The sequence below is a fragment of the Odocoileus virginianus genome, chromosome 24, assembly GCF_023699985.2.
Source record: "Odocoileus virginianus isolate 20LAN1187 ecotype Illinois chromosome 24, Ovbor_1.2, whole genome shotgun sequence".
NCBI lineage: Eukaryota > Metazoa > Chordata > Mammalia > Artiodactyla > Cervidae > Odocoileus > Odocoileus virginianus.
Window position 1 is genome coordinate 41,167,252 of NC_069697.1, and position 18,352 is coordinate 41,185,603.

Sequence of the window (18,352 nt, forward strand, 5' to 3'; positions counted from 1 at the left end):
GTCCAGGTTCAATGCATGATACAGGATGCTCGGGGCTGGTGCGCTGGGATGACCCAGAGGGATGGGGTGGGGAAGGAGGTGGGGGGGGGAGGTGGTTCAGGATGGGGAACACATGTATACCCATGGTGGATTCAGGTCAAAGTATGGCAAAACCAATATAATGTTGTAAAGTAAAATAAATTAATTAAAAAAAATAAAAATAAAAATTCTGTACATAATTTAAGTGGACATACTGTAATTTACATAAATTACTTATAGTTGGACACTTAACCTTGGAGCATTGTTGAATGAATGATATGTCATTTGTGTAATAAAATATCAAACAGTCATTTAAAAAGGTGTAGTCAGGGATTTCCATGGTGGTCTGGTGGCAAGGAATCCCCCTTCCAATGCAGGCAATGCAGGTTCGATCCCAGGTTTGGGAATGAAGATCCCACATACCATGAGAAAAGCCCCTGTGTCACAACTGAGACCCAATGCAGCTAAATAAATAAATATTTTTTAAAAAATTAAAAAATAAAAAGGTGTAGTCAAAGTATACTTGTTAATAAAGAAACATGTTCATGATTGTATGTGAAATGAGATGATTTTACCTCCCAAATCTATCTGGACGTTGACTGCCTCGATCTGAGCAGCTTTCAAACTTTTAATGGGCCTCAGAATCACCAAAAGAGCCGGTTAAGTGCAGGTTGGGGACCCTCCCCTTTGAGTATGATTTACGAGGCGGGGCTCAGGGATTGGCACTTTTCCAGGGGTCCAGTGATTCTGATGAGGGAATGACACTCCTTCAGTTTCTCCCTGTTGATGCTGTACTTCGTTTTTCAAGCTTCCCCTCCTCCTTTCTCCTGAATGCCTAGAGTGTTCTGTTTCCTCGCCTTGTGGATCTGTGTGAAGCCTTTTGAATGGTAATGCTTTTCTTGTCCTACAAGCAAACCCAGTTAGGTGCCCACTTGGGCACCCTGTCCCATCCCTGGGCTTGGAGTCAAGCCCCGAAAGGATTCCTGGACATAGATACTGACAATTTTGGAATCCAGGTTTTCTTTACTTTGTAGCGAAGAGAAAGTGGCTGAGCATTTCAGAACTCTTGAGCACACCTGGTGCTCAAGAGTTCAAAGTTCAAAGTAGGTGCTCAAAGTTCAAAGCAGGAACTTGGAGGGATAAAGGCAGCCTGTCCAACCTTGATAGAAAAAAAAAAATCTTGTTTAAATTAGCCTCACCTTGGCAATCAAGCTGTGAAAAGTCAATAGTTTGTCCTTTGTGCATTTAGTCTAAGCCAGAGATAACCAGTATTCATTGGAGAGGCTGGCTAAAAACTTTCAAGAGGCTTAGCTTTCCAAAAGCATTGGGTGAATATCTTCAGGTTTATGGGCTGGTTTTCATCCTCAGGCTTGGTGCCATGGAGGGTTATTCAAGGTAAGTTTCTCATTTTGCTGTTCACTTAGGAGCCATTCATGCTAAAATTGAGATTGAGTTACTACCAATATTTCTTCATTTAGATTTTACTGGTTTGATTTCCCTACTTCCTTGGACCAAATTACACACACACACACACACACACACACACACACACACACACAATTTTTTTGGCTGTGCTGGGTCTTTGTCACTGCATGTGGCTTTCTCTAGTTGCAGTGTGTGGGCCTCTCACTGCAGTGGCTTCTCTTGTTGCGGCACACCAGCTCTAGGGTGAGTGGCCTTCAGTAATTTGGGCACATAGGTTCTAGGGTGCAGGCTTAGTAGTTGTGGCGCTATGTGCTTAGTAAGCTCAGCAGCATGTGGAATCTTCCCAAACCAGGGATCAAGCCGGTGTTCTCTGCGTTGCAAGGCAGATTCTTAACCTCTGGACCACCAGGGAAGCCCTCAGATAATATTGAATACCTATGTCAAGTCAGGCTTTTCTTGTCCTACACTCTCCTTCATATTACAGGTCAGCTTTGCAAATGCAGAGTTAGGAAACAATTGAGAAAGATTATGTCAGGGTGATGGGCTTCCCTGGTGGTTCAATGGTAGAGAACCCGCCTGCCAATGCAAAAGACATGGGTTTGATCCTTGGGTCAGAAAGATGCCTTAGAGAAGGAAATGGCAACCCACTCCAGTATTCTTGCCTGGGAAATCCCGCGGACAGAGAAGCCTGGTGGGTTATAGTCCACGGGGTAGCAAGAGTCGGACACGACTTAGCAACTAAACAACAACAATGTCAAGATGATACTGAATTTTTTTCCCTGCTTGTGAGGGGACCAGACCATATTCTGTGCAAATCTGTGGTTATTCTAGCCTTGAAAGCATTAATAGCTACAGAAAAGAATCCCCCCGAAGGAAACCTAGAGAGCCAAGTTTAATAGAAAAAAGCTCTTAATTGCTTCGCATGAAAAATGGTAACATGCTGAATCTGAAGCCCTAGGTGATCTGAGAATTGATAATATGGGGGAATCAGAGATTCTGGCTAATAAAGTGGTTCTGGTGGGAAACCACCAAATGGACTGTACTGATGCTTGTCCACACGGCTAACTTGGAGTCACTCTTCAGAACCCCGGTCAGAAGTCAGCTCTAAAACCCTACGTCTGTAAAGTTTTATGTGATCCCCCTCCTTGGAAAAGTTTCTTCCTTTATTCTACAGTCACACCGGTACCTGATACACATGCTGTGATCATATATGTCACAGCCCAGTGTAATGATGCTTGCATCAGAGACTCACTGGGTGTAGAGAGCATGACTATCTGTAGGGTTAACTGCCTGGGTATAATAGTACTAAATAAATGGATGTGAATAAATGACCTGAGTTGTCTGCACTGAACAGGTGGCATCAGTCAGATAAGCTGCCTTTTGGGGATGTTTTTTTGACAATTTCTGCAATTACTAAATTTAAAGCATTACCCTGTCAAGGTGAATTGTCCTACAATTGTTATAATAAATTAAGAATTAATGATGGAAAAGACAAGTCCAGTATCTGCTTCTCCCTGAGTTCTTTATGGTAAGCGAGTATGCCCTCATCTATGGGATCCCCAGATTAAAGGAACTACACTAGAAATTCTGCAGAAACGGGCCCCACATTAGCCCACAGACTGCTGTTAAATTCCTTTCCTGGGTTCTTGAATTCCACAGAAGGTTTAGCTATTACAGATATGTGAACTTTGTATCTAGGAGCTAGATATCAAATATACATCTCCTCAATCTCTAGTTTTAAAGTGTATTAAAAAAAAGAATGTGATTTTAGAATCGAAAGAAACCTCTGCATTTTGCTGATTAGGACACCAAGCTTCTTGAGCGACAGGCTGTTTTCATTAGTGTTAAGAGCTCTAGAAAGGCTACTCATATAGGCCAAAATTCAGGTCTTGGTTCTGGGGCTCAAATCACAGCCTCTTACTGGCTGTGTGATCATAAGCAGTTTATTTAATATTTTTTGAAGGTCAGTGTTTTCATTTTGTAAAGTCTGGTTAAAAATCTATCTCACTGGGTCAGGACAAGGGATTACCTGAGTTAATATGAGCCAAAGATGCAATGGTAACATCTGCCCAGTGTGAATCTTCCATGAAGTTTAGTCTCTGCCCAAATCTCACCATCCCTGGCAGAGTTAGGACTTACAAGTTTTCCTTGAGGCATTGTCAGCATAGTTTGTGGTTCCCAGCTTACATGACAGGACTCAGTACTCATCAAGGACACTCACTGCTGAGAGGCTTTGTTACATGATCATTTGTATACAACAAGACTCAGGATTTACTGTAAAAACAATCTCCCTTCTGAGTTACATGTTTTCTTGATGTTGGTTTTTTTTTCACATGCCTTGCACTGAGAGTTCTGGCTCCCTCCCAGTCAACTATCAATTATTATTTCTGTGTTATTGTGTGAATTAGCAAGATCGCTTCTATAAGGCACCAAGAACTCAGAGCACACTTTTTGGAAAAACAATTTTGGAAAAATCAGATCTATGTAACCTACTAAGTCTACTAAACATTTTGGAAGAATAAGATCTATGTAACCTACTAAGTCTTCAATTTTTAAAAGTCACATTCTAGAATAAGAAGTTAAATATTTCTGATGATTGAAAGGATTTTGGCTGGCAGTAAACCAAAAGCATTCCGGGCACGGAGGTGTTAGTTGCATGAACTGAGATGGTCATGAAACATTCATCAGGTGGGAGAAGTAGCATCATTGTTCACTATTCTCATTCTACCAGAGTTCATTCGTCATTTCAAAAGGCTACTCATTTTTCTATACTTATCTCCCCCGTAAAGGCAGAAACCTGTGGGTTCTCGTCGTGGGACGCTCTCCAAAGGAACACAGAATCGGGATTCCGGAATTCAAATACGTGGCAAATATGCATGGAGATGAGGTACGTATGTGGTTTGAATGTGTATCTGACGTGTCACCAAAGGACCTTCCCTCGGGGCTCTTGCTGTCTGTAAATGCAGAGGAAGCAGCAGACACTGTAGCCAGGAATCTGGAAGGGTCTGCCTGAGAGGACTGAAGGAGCCAGGAGCCAAAAGCCATCACAGCCGTTTGGTTGTTTACCCAGCGCCCCGGGCAGCTAACCGGAGCTTGCTTTTTGTTTGGGGGCTGGCAGAAGGACAGCTGTCCAAGTCCATGAACGCCTCCTGGGTTGGTTTTCCCCACCTCCTGCTCAGCATCGGGGTGAGCCAGCAGAAGAGTGAACTAAGAAGGTCCCAACTGGCTACCCAGCCTCCTACTAGCTGGCTTTTTTTAATGCTTTTGTCACTTTCTCTTAATCCAAAACTTGGCATTTTTGATGCCTAAGTTTAGACCATCAAGCTTGGGGCTCTGTCATCCCCACCATTCCACAAACCCTTAAATTCCATCGTAACATCTTGCTGTTTTCCAGCTTATCAGAGATCAACTCTATTCTGTTTCATTTATGTTATTTATCTTATAATTTGCAAAATACCCTTTTACCACTCCTGGCTGCCCAACCATCCAAGCCAGGCATTTGAAGATGTTCCCCAAAATTTCTCACCTTACTTCCTCAGAGGATATTTTTGTATGTATACTTTTATATATATTTTAGTATATACTTTTGTATATGTATTTTATGTACAATAAAATATATTTTAATATATATTTATACATACTTTTTTATATATATTTTAGTATATACTTCCTCAGCTCTCATATTTTTGAGAATATGACAGCTGCAGGATTTTCTCTTTCCCAGGACCCCACACAACTGGGCAATCCAGTGGAAGGGAAAGATATTCTCCAGTCTTGACAGTAAAGAAAATTGACATATGATCTGTGTCACACCTTATCAAACACACTTAACTTTAGGGAACGTCAGAGAAAATGCATAATCCTTTAAGTACGACCTGCTGACTTGTTACAACACTTCCAGATCTGCAATAGTGTGGCAGCCCGCACTGCTCAAATGCTGCGCTTCCTGTCCCAACTCAACCCTCCCCAAACCCAGGCTTTATAGGAACAGGCTCCACCCTGCGTGATACACAGTTCTGCCTGTCCTGTCCAGACTTGCCGCTCAACCCCTCCTGACCAGCAAGGGGACTTCTCGCCACTGGAGCTCAAGTGCAAACGTTTGCCTCTGAGAAAGTGGCTTGTCTTGTCTTTGAATCTGATTTATGGGTGGGTGGAAGTTACTTTTCTGAGTATAATAGGCTGTGCTCAAAAAGGCTTGATATTGCTGGGAGGCTGAGCAAACTTGTTTTTAATAAAACAACTATTCATGATAGACAGCAGCCCAGACTTCCTTTCCCTTTTGCTATCTGGTCAATTGATTGGGTCCCATGGAATCCATTTTTAATAAGAGTCATGTGGCCCTCAATTGACTCCAGTAGCTTATTTATTGAATTCCTAGCATTTCGAAAGGTTGCAATCTGCTGCTGAGAATTTATTCCTCTCAATTGAAACTTCCAAAGAAAAGCAAGAGTCCTTCCTCTCGTTCACCCCTGAATTTGCTTGTACTTTCCCAAATTTCTGACATTTTACCCTCCAGGTAGTTAATGTATCCCGTCAAAGCAGTTTCACTCATTCACCTTGATTCTTTGACGACTGCCAAGGACTGAGATTATGCAGGGGGGAATGTCAGTGTGTTTTGGGTGTGGAGACCTGAAGTCCTGTCAACCTGTGTGTCCCAGCTGTTAACAGTGTCTGACAGCTTTGGGGGCCTCTGAGAAACTTATTATCCTGAATTTAGATCTTGTGTGTTCTGCCCTCCTGGTGCCACTAGGAGCTGGGGAAAGGGATGGCTTAACCCAGGAGCAGAAAGGTGACTTGGATTAGCTGGGTCTAACCAGCTTCCTCATCCTTCTTCTTCTCTTAGAACTTTTGGGATTAAAGAGCATTTTCAAGGCCCAATATTAAAAAGCAGCATATATAACATTCTTCGGCAGTGGTTCTTAACCTTCTTTGGGTGGATTCCTTGCTATTCTGGCACTAGCTTTGAATGCTGTCCTCAAGGTGCATGGATCTTCTAGGAGTCTGTGGACCTCAACACTCAGTCTTACACAATACACTACCCAGTTGTGGATCATTGCTTCAAAATTTTTTTGCAATTGTTCTTATAAGTGCTGAACACTCATTTCCATCTATCTAGCAAGTTCCAACTTGACTGAATTGAAGTAAAACTGATAGAGATTTATTTTCTGCTTTCCTGAGTTCTTGCCATCTTTTTTTTTTTAAACTTTTAATTTTATGTTGGAGTATGATGGACATGAGTTTGACTAAACTCCGGGAGTTTGTGATGGACACGGAGGCCTGGCATGCTGCAATTCATGGGGTCGCAAAGAGTCGGACATGACTGAGCGACTGAACTGAACTGAACTGATAGTTGATTAATAATGTGTTACTTTAGGTGTATAGCAAAGTGATTCAGTTATACATGTATCTATTTTTTCAAAGCCTTTTCCCATTTAGGTTGTTACATAGTACTGAGCAGAGTTTCCTGTGCTATACTATGGGTCCTTGCTGGTTATCCATTTTGCATATAGCACTGTGTGTATGTTAACCCCAAACTCCCTAACTCTCCTTCGCCACTCTACACCACATTCCTCCCTGGTAGCCATAAATTCATTCTCTGTGAGTCTGTTTCTGTTTTATAAATAATTTTGTTTGTATCATGTTTTTTAAGATTCCTTTTATAAGCAATATTATAATTGTATATATTGTATACAAAATTCCTCTTTCTCAGTCTGACTTACTTCACTCACTCTGACAATCTGTAGGTCCATCCTGGGGTATTGCCAGTTAATGACCAGATGAATTATCAGAGAAACACTCTAGAAGCCCGTGTGCTCACCCAGCCTTTCAGGCTCTTCATTAGGGATTCTCCACACTCTCACACAAGGAAGCGAAAGCTAAATGAAAGGCTGGATAAGTCAATGGAAACACTTTTGACCACATTAAAAAAAAAAAAAACTTTAGTCTCTCTAAGGTCTCATGTTCAAAGGCTTAATTTTAAATGAAGGGAGGCCTATACATAAAACATGAATGAGTATTTGAGACATTTATATTAAGGTTGAGAAGAATTCATTTGAATAATATGTGGCATAAATTTGCTTTTATAGAGACAAGAAAATATTGTCCAAGGACCTTGTTTAACTCTCTCTGAAATTTTATCAGTTTATCTCACCAGTTTTAAGATTATCTGACTCTTAATCAGTTCTTTATCGCACTTCCAAGATTTTTATTTCACCCTCTGCAGTTAAGAATTTGTGGCTTGTTTTGTTGGAGTATGGAGACAAACAGAAAATACCTTGGTCACACATTTGTGTCCTTGAAAGCATCATGATTTTGTTTTTGTAAAAAGAACATAGGTTTTCTTTCATTTAAAAGAACTAGAAAATAAGAGTTAATAAGAATTATTCAGGATACTGTCACTCAGAAATAGCCATCATTATTATTTGCCAGATGCTATTCTACATATCTCTTTATTTCTGTAGTAACAGAATGAGAGGAATCAAAAGGAAATAAGATGTGTCATATGTGTTATCTTTAAGAAGTATGAGATTTAATAACTTTACTTGAACTTAACAGAACTGAAGTGAAATGAAAATGATTGGTGAACTTGTTATTTTCTCAAAATAAGAAATTAATTATCAGAAGATTCTTCTGAAGTCAAAAAATTAGGAAAAACTGAAGTTATAATGACTTTTATATATTATTAGACTTTGGGTAATATCCTATGACCCATTGCTATGAAAAGTGAAGAAATTAGCACTTTGAAAACTCATCTCTACCCTCCTCTCCCCTAGCCCTCACCCTTGCTGTTAACTATAAACCTTAACTTTTACCTTCTATCCTATACTCACATCACCACAGTTGCCTAATTTAGTTGTATAGCTTAATCACAGCTTCTTACTCTTTGTTTTCATTTGCTTGTGGGTGGATGAATTTCATTGCCAACTCCTGTCGTGAGTTCAAGCATGCTTGAGAATGTATGATTCAGAGAGTTAAGAGGAAATTTACTTTTAGAATCACGTGGGGATTCCAATATGGCTCACTTCATACTTGATCTGGAACTCAGATTGGCCTCAGGTTTTTCCTGGTGCATCCCTCTAAGGGCAGCATCCTGCAGTCTCGAACCTGCATTTAGAAATCGCACTTCCTCCTCCCTTTCCTTGACCCTTTTCTCTTCCCCTCCCCTTGCCAGGAAAGCCCCCCTTCAACCAACCACACAGTCCACTTGTAGAGCCTTTCACAACTTAAAATTACCAGCCCCTCCTCCTCTGGTTTTAGGGAAGGCAGTAAGGAGCTTGCAAATGTGCTTGAGCTTCCAAAACACTGAATTGGAAACCCAGTGTGTGACTCACTTGACTTTTTTAGTTATTAGTTTGTAAGGACCTTTTTCAACCTACAATTTGGACTATAAAAACAAAAGTCACAGTAGTGGAAAAAGACAGACATGAGTGGGGAAAGAAAAAATTGAAGTCAGAATGGAATTTATTTCCACTCTAAATTTTATGGCTATGTATAAATATATAATTCACATATTTAAATTTTTCTTAGTTCCATTTTCAATTATTCTGCATCCATTAGGATAACAAATTCATAAGATGTGATCTCTTTGCTTGCCAGCAAGGGATATAGAGTGCAGCTTTGTTCCTTCTTTGTCACAGCCATGAATTGCTACAATGGAGTCATAATTGAAGATTCTGTTGTTGCCTGTGGCCTTCATTAATGTTCTGGCAGCACCATCCTTATTTAACCACCTGCTGCACTGATTTCCCATATCCTAACCCCTCAACAACATCTGATCAAATGTAAGAGGTAAATACTCCTAAGCAGAACCTTTGAGCTCAGGGTTACAGGGGAAAATTAATGTAGGCTAATCAGATCTTTACAGAATAAGGCTGAAAATGTGAATTCCTTTTTTTTTTTCTAAAAAAAGAAAAATAGGAAATCTCTCCATTATACGGCAAGATTTTTCACGGGCCTTCAGCTTCCCCGTCATTGTTGGTACATAAGGTAATTTTAGGTGAATGTGACCATGTTTATTTTCATAGTCTTGCTTTTATCTTACTGTGTAATTAAAAACATGAAATCTAGCAAAATGATAATTATACAAAGTTTATCATTTTTAATGTAAGTAACCAATTTACAGAAAATGCAAACTAAATAATAGTATAGATAATATGCAGATATGGCAAAAAGTTGTGAGGATGATGTGCCAACGAAACATGAGACCGTGGAAATCAGAAGTACAGAGGTATGGCAAAAATTGCACAAGTGTGCAAGAGGGGAATTTGAAAATAGAAGAGCTTGGAAATAGGGCAATCTGGAAAACAGAAACCTACTTAAATTATGAGCGTTACAAATTTGGATTTTTCTCTGTTAACATCTACGTGTCTGCTGCAGTCGTCCTCCATGTATCATCCACCGAGACAGGCCCCACAGCTCTCCCATGTATCACGTGTGCTCGTGAAGATGCTCAACTCCCCTGCGTGATTTCTAGCTCCCCCTCTCTCCCTCACTCCAGGAAGTATTTGGAAGACAAGCAAATTGAAAAAAGGACAATAAGAAATAGCCTTTACTCCACTCTAATTCATTTTTAAAAAGTAAATTATTAGATACTTTTTTAAAAATTAACTTAAACTCTCAAAAAGATTTTGCAGCATACTAGTGATGGATTGCCATGGGCCTGAAGAAACAGTGGTCTGACAACTGGTTTTGGTTTTAAATATCATCTGTAGTGTTTCTTGTTGGGGAATTTGTACCTTGGAGGCTGTTTTCCTTCTTTTCCTCAAGTAGCCTCTTCTCTCTTTAACACCTACAGGCTGTAGGGCGGGAACTGCTGCTCCATTTAATTGAATATCTTGTAACCAGAGATGGAAGTGACCCTGAAATCACAAATCTAATCAACAGTACCCGGATACACATCATGCCCTCAATGAACCCAGATGGATTCGAAGCTGTTGTTAAGCCTGACTGTTTTTACAATGAGGGCAGGTAAGAATGGGCCTATCTTTGTAAAACATAAGAACACCACAAAAGGCCCCCATCAGATCGGACACCTTGGCCCTGTCCAGAGGAATTAATGAAGCATCTCATAGCCTGTGTATGTCGCTGCCATGCTGCAGACCCTTCAGGGCCACCCATGGCTTTGGCTGTCAGAAGTGAAATCCTGAATAAGGCTGGTTTACTCCTGTGCCTGCCCACCCTCCACTGCTCCGGCTGTATTGCTTCTTCCACTGTCACCCTGCTGCAGCCGCTTAGATCCCTCTTCACCCCTGAAACTACAGCTACAGACTTCCTTCTCACCTCTGGCATTCCCAACCCCCTTGGGCCCACCCTGGCCTTTTACAACAGCATCTCCTCAAAGCCTCCTTCCCTAACCTATCGGATATTAGGTCCCCAGTTACACTCATATCACCTGGCCCCTTACCCTCACAGCACAATTTTAATGTCTCATTTCTCCTTTAATGTCTAGCTGAGGGCAGGAGCCCTACCCATAGTGTTCATCACTAAGAAATCCCAGGGCCTAGTATAGAACCTGGCCCCTCGATAAGCAGGTTGATTTATTAAGCCAGCCCAAGAACTAACATAAAGAAGAGTGAGTCTTGTAGTATTTCTGATTTAAAGTTTATTGTATTTTAAATGGCCTCAGGGAGTTTGGAATTTCTCAAATGTCTGATAAACACTGATATTTGTGCAATTAAAATTTTGTTTTTACCAAAGATAAATCACCACTGGATTCCCTTCCACTTTTAAGATTTTTTTTTTTTTTTAGCATATTTAAACATGGCCAAGTCTTCCCATGTGGCTCAGTGGTAAAGAATCCATCTGCCAAGCCAGAGACACAAGTTTGATCCCTGTGTCAGGAAGATTCCCTGGAGAAGGAAATGGCAACCCAGTCCAATATTCTTGCCTGGGAAATCCCATGGATAGAGAAGCCTGGCAGGCTACAGTCCATAGCGTCACAGAGTCCAACAGGACTTAGTGATTAAACAACTATGACAAACATAGCCAATCCACTTTTCAGAAATATATTTGCATAAAATAGCATGTTCCTATTATTTGTGATAACAATTGCTGTGGAATCAACTTCCCCCAGATTGAGGAAACAGCCACATTTTTATTTACTCTCCACTCTGTAAGTTGGGCATTTGGGCAGAGCAGGGTCCATCGCTATGCCACGATGACTGGGACCTCCGCGGGGGTCTGTCTGGGACCCTGTGTCTTGAGTTTCAGTTCTGGCTCTCACCTGGGTCCCTCATTCCTTCATGTGGCCCCTTGATGTAGCTAGCATTGGGGTCTCAGGGTTCCAAATGGGAGTGTCCCAAGAGCAAAAGCCCCGAAACACACACACTTATCAACCTCTGCTTACATCCGAACCACTCCTGTCCCACTGCAAGAACAAGTCACATGGGAGGAAACAACATAGTGCACGAATACCAAGTGCAATTCATTGGAGGCTGACAAGGCAACCATCTGCTGCTGCTAAGTCACTTCAGTCGTGTCTGACTCTGTGCGATCCCCTAGACGGCAGCCCACCAGGCTCCCCCATCCCTGGGATTCTCCAGGCAAGAACAATGGAGTGGGTTGCCATTTCCTTCTCCAATGCAGAAAAGTGAAAAGTTAAATTGAAGTCGCTCAGTCGTGTCCGACTCTTAGCGACCCCATGGACTGCAGCCCAGCAGGCTCCTCCATCCATGGGATTTTGCGGGCAAGAGGACTGGAGTGGGGAGCCGTGGCCTTCTCCAGCAACCATCTACCACCTCTGTATTCACATCTGGAAAAACAGCTGGAGCCCAGAGCAAAGGTCTACACTCTGCAGGAATTTGCTCCCTCATATACCAACAGTAAACCCTTAAAACTTTTCTTTTAAAGGGATAATAGTAACTTCTATGACCTGAATCGAAATTTCCCTGATGCTTTTGAGTTTAATGAGGTACCAAGGCAGCCTGAGACCGTGGCAGTCATGCAGTGGCTGAACACAGAGACCTTTGTCCTCTCTGCAAACCTCCATGGCGGTGCCCTGGTGGCCAGTTACCCGTTTGATAATGGTGTTCCAGGTAAGCACACGTGGGCCCTGCTCTTGCATTCTAAATCCAGAGTGAGACTACAAACTTTCCACCTGTAAATGGGGATACACTCTTTCCCTCCCTACTTAATTTTTCTGGCAGGGGTGGGGAAAGCCTCATTCTCTCGACTCTGAGCTATCCTTCCTACAATTTATAAACAGTAGATGGGTAAGGTGTCTGAACTGACAACGAAAAATGGGATTACTTGACATTCATCAGTGAAATAGTAAAATTGTAATTTAGATTAGCACACAAGAGACAACATGGCTGAAAAAAAAAAAAAACCTAATCACATAAATAATAATTCCTGACTCCTCTTAAAACTGTGGGATGAGGTATGTACCAAGGAGTTAACATATTCTAGTGACTTCATTTAATCCCTACAGTACCTAAGGAAAGTTTACTGATCTCCTGGAATCAACAAGAATGACTAAGAAGGTATTTAACTTTTAAGCTGATTGAGGAAGAGTTTGGACATGTATGTGGTTATTTTCTGTGATATCCCTTCTGTTATATCCATCAAAAACTGGGAAGAAAAGTAGAGAGAAGCATTCATGGAAGTGGGTAGAGGAAAGTGGAAGTGGGTAGAGGAAATTCATGGAAGTGGCTCTAGGAAATTAGAGCCTTTGTGTGGGATTTGATGGTGCAGGGGCTAATATACTGTATACGTCCACTACATCAACTAAAAGGTCCCGGTCTGTCTTCCATGTGCAGCCACTGGAACATTATACTCTCGGAGCTTAACCCCTGATGACGATGTTTTTCAATATCTTGCAAATACCTATGCTTCACGGAATCCTGACATGAAAAGGAATTCATGTAGAATTAAAACAGGGTTTTCTAATGGAATTACAAATGGATACTCCTGGTATCCACTGAAAGGTGAGTTTCTCTTCGTTCTACTCTTCTTCTAGTTGTCTTTACCTAGAGGTGCCAGCTGGCCTTTGCTGACCCCAGCAGCTGCCAGAAGTTCATCAGGCACAGTGGAGTCCCTTCAGCCGTGTCTCTGTCAGCTCATAGCACAGAACCAGGAGGGGGACGACCGTTTGAGAGATGCTCAGACATGTTCCCTACTGCTAAAGTTGCCTGAGTTCGGACGCTTGTTTAGCATTCACTTTGAGGCCGGGAACTGTGCCAAGAAAGATGAGCAGGACACAGATCTTAAGCCCAAGTTTAACAGAGAAGAGCAACATCTAAGCTAATTGTGATGGCAGTGTCATATGAATAAGAACAGAGATTTAGAAAAGGGACAGTGTACCACACAGGTGTAAAGCCAAACCACAGCAGGAAGTAGTGAAGGCCTTGGAGAAATGTGATTCTTATGTCTCATCCCGTGGGGGCAGTTGCTACTTGTGTGTTAGTCACCCCGTCGTGTCCAACTCTTTGCGACCCCAAGGACTGTAGCCCACCAGGCTCCTCTGTCCATGGAATTATCCTGGCAAGAATACTGGAGTGAGTTGCCATTTCCTTCTCCAGGGATCTTCCCGACCCAGGGATCAAACCCGCTTCTCTTCTGTCTCCTACAATGGCAGGCAGGTTCTTTAGCAGGAAGTCAAGGTGCTACTTACAGCCAGGTAGTTACTGCCACGCAGCGGTAGGGGGCAGTATAGCCAGACCTTCCAGTTTGTGAAGCAAGACGGGTGTTTCCCTGAAGGCTCCTGATTTTTCAAGCCACTTTGCAGGCTGAACAGAAGAGCCCTCTAGTCTTGCTCCCTTGGAATAGGACAGCCAGGCGAGGGAGGGAGTGAGCAGTTTGCCATGGAGGGAACATGGCAGAGGGGATGTTCTTGTCAGAAGGAAGACTGGCAGCAGAAGCCCAAGGGTGTCATATTCCTAGTCTGGAAACTCAAAGAGAATAGGCGGGACCGGGGATGGAAGGGTGAGAGCGAGACCGTGGGCGGGGACCAGGTTGCCACCACCTCGGTGAAAAGTGCCCCCTTTCAGGCTGGCCAGCAGATCCAGCCAGCAGCAGGCCACAGCCTGCATTCCCACACACAGGCCACTTCCTCACTTGTCACCGTGGCCGGGACTTTTATATCTGGGCGGGTTTCTGCCAGCTTTCCAGGGGACATAAATAAGCCTAGACGATGACTGGAAGGCAGCAGGGTCAGCCAGATGCCACAGTACCCCAGACCTCCCTCCCGGGTCCAAGAGACAGGCTCCCCTCCCCACCCCACCTCGGGGGCATCGTCTGCGCCCACTGCTCTGCACCCCGAGGGAGGGAGCCGGCCTGCCCGGAGGCCTGCCAATGCGCTCTCCGTGTGACTTCCCAAGACGGAGCCAGATGTGCGGGAGATGGACTAGCAACCTCGTTTCGCTGTGGTGAGCTGTTCCCGAGTGTGCCTTTGTTGGCCAGGCCTGACTGGCCTTATCCAGAGCGGCACTCACTCTCCACAGCTGGCATTCTCTATCCCGCGTGCTTTCCACGCCCGTTTTGCCATTTAAGTTCTTTCTACCTGAGACAGTCATCCAGTCAAGGGCTTTTGTTCTGTTTCATTTCTCTCTCCCTTTTTTTCTCTTCTATTTCTTGGTGAAAATGAGCTTAGAAATGCAAAACTTGTGTAACGGAAAAGGAAGAAAAGAGTAATTCTTCCTGGCTAAAACTGGGACCTACATGCGTGCATGCATGCTAAGACGCTTCAGTCCTGTCTGACTCTTTGCAACCCTATGGACTGCAGGCTTCTCTGTCCATGGGATTCTCCAGGCGAGAATACTGAAGTGAGTTGCCATTTCCTTCTCCAGGGACCTACATAGGTATTACTTAATAGTTATGTAATATTTTGACCATTTTCTGAGCATAAATATTTACTTCATTACTTCCCAAATACTCTCATGGACTTGAGAAAACTTATTTCACTAGGCAAATATCAAGTATAACTGATTAAAATCTGGCAGAGACTAGTTCATTCAAAGATACCATCTTTCGTCAAATCTAAGATGCCAGTGATTGTAAAATATGTCCCACCAAGAAAGAAAAAAGTTTCCAGCTGAACTAATAACACAATGATGCTTTTCAAGCATCAAATTTAAGATGCTTCCCAATTCAGAGATTTTAAAATAGAAGTTTTGCATCTTAGAAAATATAACCATTTGAAATAGGGTATTGAGAGGTAAGAACTAGAAAGGGAGCATGGGCAGTGGTAATCCCAGAAGCAGCAGGGGCCTGGGGCTTCCCCTGCTCCCCAAGAGTGCACATGGCCCCATGTCTGTCATCCACAGACATAGTGCGGTGTGATGGTGGAAGGTGGCATGCGCTCTGGTTTCAGCCATTCACTAGCAAGAATCCCTGGGTACATGACCTACCATGTGTAATTAAGTTTCTCATCTGTAAAATACAGGTGATAATTACTGTGAGGGTTAGAGCTGATAGTGAAGTCCTTCAAACGGTACCTAGCAACAGCAAACACTCAGTAAACATTGGCTATTTTTCCTCCAAATTCATGTACTTCAGTTGCTCAGTCGTGTCAGACCCCATGGACTGCAGCATGCCAGGCTTCCCTGTCCATCACCAACTCCTGGAGCTTGCTCAAACTCATGTCCACCAAGTCAGTGATGCCATCCAACCACCTCATCTTCTGACGTCCCCTTCTCCTCCTGCCATCAATCTTTCCCAGCATCAAGGTCTTTTCAAATCAGTCTAGTTCTTCGCATCAGGTGGCCAAAGTACTAGAGTTTCAGCTTCAGCATCAGCCCTTCCAATGAATATTCAGGACTGATTTCCTTTAGGATTAACTGGTTTGATCTTGCAGTTCAAGGGACTCTCAGAGTCTTCTCCAACACCACAATTCAAAAGCATCAATTCTTTGGTGCTCAGCTTTCTTTATGGTCCAGCTCTCACATCCATACATCACTACTGAAAAAACCATAGCTTTGACTAGATGAACCTTTGTTAGCACAGTACTGTCTCTGCTTTTTAACATGCTGTCTAGGTTGGTCATAACTTTTCTTCCAAGGAGCAAGTATCTTTTACTTTCATGGCTGCAGTAACCATCTGTAGTGATTTGGGAGCCCCCCAAAATAAAGCTTCTCACTGTTTCCATTGTTTTCCCTTCTATTTGCCATCAAGTGATGGGACCAGATGTCATTATCTTAGTTTTCTGAATGTTGAGTTTTAAGCCAACTTGTTCACTCTCCTCTTTCACTTTCATCAAGAGGCTCTTTAGTTCTTCACTTTCTGCCATAAGGGTGGTGTCATCTGCATATCCGAGGTTATTGATATTTCTTCTGGCAATCTTGATTCCAGCTTGTGCTTCATCCAGCCTGGCATTTCACATGATGTACTCTGCATAGAAGTTAAATAAGCAGGGTGACAATATACAGCCTTGATGTACTCCTTTCCCAATTTGGAACCAGTTTGTTGTTCCATGTCCAGTTCTAACTGTTGCTTCTTGACCTGCATACAGATTTCTCAGGAGGCAGATCAGGTGGTCTGGTATTCCTATCTCTAAGAATTTTCTACGATTTGTTGTGATCCACACAGTCGAAGGCTGGGCATAGTCAGTAAAGCAAAAGTAGATGTTTTTCTGGAACTCTCTTGCTTTTTCAGTGATCCACCAGATGTTGGTTCCTCTGCCTTTTCTAAATCCAGCTTGAACATCTGAAAGTTCACAGTTCACGTACTATTGAAGCCTGACTTGGAGAATTTTGAGCATTACTTTGCTAGCGTGTGAGTTGAGTGCAATTGTGCAGTCATGAATTCCTTATTGCCAAATTCAGAGTTAAATTGAAGAAAGTAGGGAAAACCACTAGACCATTCAGGTATGACCTAAATCAAATCCCTTACGATTATACAGTGAGAGTGACAAATAGATTCAAGGGATTAGATCTGATAGACAGAGTGCCTGAAGAACTATGGATGGAGGATCATGACATTGTACAGGAGGCAGGGACCAAGACCATCCCCAAGAAAAAGAAATGCAAAAAGGCAAAATGGTTGTCTGACAAGGCCTTACAAATAGCTGAGAAAAGAGAAGCGAAAGGCAAAGGAGAAAAGGAAAGATATACCCATTTGAATGCAGAGTTCCAAAGAATAGCAAGGAGAGATAAGAAAGTCTTCCTCAGTGATCAATGCAAAGAAAGAGAGGAAAACAATAGAATGGGAAAGACTAAAGATCTCTTCAAGAAAATTAGAGATACCAAGGGAACATTTCATGCAAAGATGGGCACAATAAAGGACAGAAATGGTTTGGATCTAACATAAGAGGTGGCAAGAATACACAGAAGAACTGTACAAAAAGATCTTCATGACCCAGATAATCACAATGGTGTGATCACTCACCTAGAGCCAGACATCCTGGAATGCGAAGTCAAGTGGGCCTTAGGAAGCACCACTATGAACAAAGCTAGTGGAGGTGATGGAATTCCAGCTGAGCTATTTCAAATCCTGAAAGATGATGTTGTGAAAGTGCTGCACTCAATATGCCAGCAAATTGGGAAACTCAGCAGTGGCCACAGGACTGGAAAAGGTCAGTTTTCTTCCAATACCAAAGAAAGGCAATGCCGAAGAATATTCAAACTACCACACAGTTGCAGTCATCTCACACGCTAGCGTATACTTGTTTTTACAGAATAAATCTATTTATGAAAGGCTTGTAGAAATATTTTAAAAGAAATTTCACTCTAGTTTCTCCCTGTTTAAACTGTAATTTAGGAAAGAAATGTAATATGAAGAATCCTTTTCGTAGTTGTGATTTTTAAAAAGGACCCTTCCCTTACTCCTCAGTTAATCTGGATGCATAGATGAACATCAGTCAGCTCTGATTCAGTTACCCATATGGGAATATTTAGGATTGCTTGGTCATGTCTGGATAATAAAATGTCAAGCTGTAATTGTACATGCCAATATGTCAAATTCATCTTTTCCTGTT

At 42.4% G+C, this 18,352-nt stretch overlaps 1 protein-coding gene across 4 annotated transcripts in view; it reads left to right on the forward strand.

Moving 5' to 3' along the window:
* CPM (carboxypeptidase M) overlaps positions 1-18,352 on the forward strand; it is a 72,057-nt gene that overhangs the window by 35,465 nt on the left and 18,240 nt on the right. For 2 of the 4 annotated variants that reach the window (XM_020888742.2, XM_020888743.2), the window contains exons 3-6: positions 4,233-4,330; positions 10,238-10,410; positions 12,292-12,476; positions 13,200-13,367. In XM_020888742.2, the coding sequence (XP_020744401.2) occupies positions 4,233-4,330; positions 10,238-10,410; positions 12,292-12,476; positions 13,200-13,367 (624 nt within the window). Of the gene's footprint in view, positions 1-4,232; positions 4,331-9,150; positions 9,232-10,237; positions 10,411-12,291; positions 12,477-13,199; positions 13,368-18,352 lie in introns of those variants that run through there. The other 2 variants (XM_070454621.1, XM_070454620.1) reach the window with 2 other exon arrangements.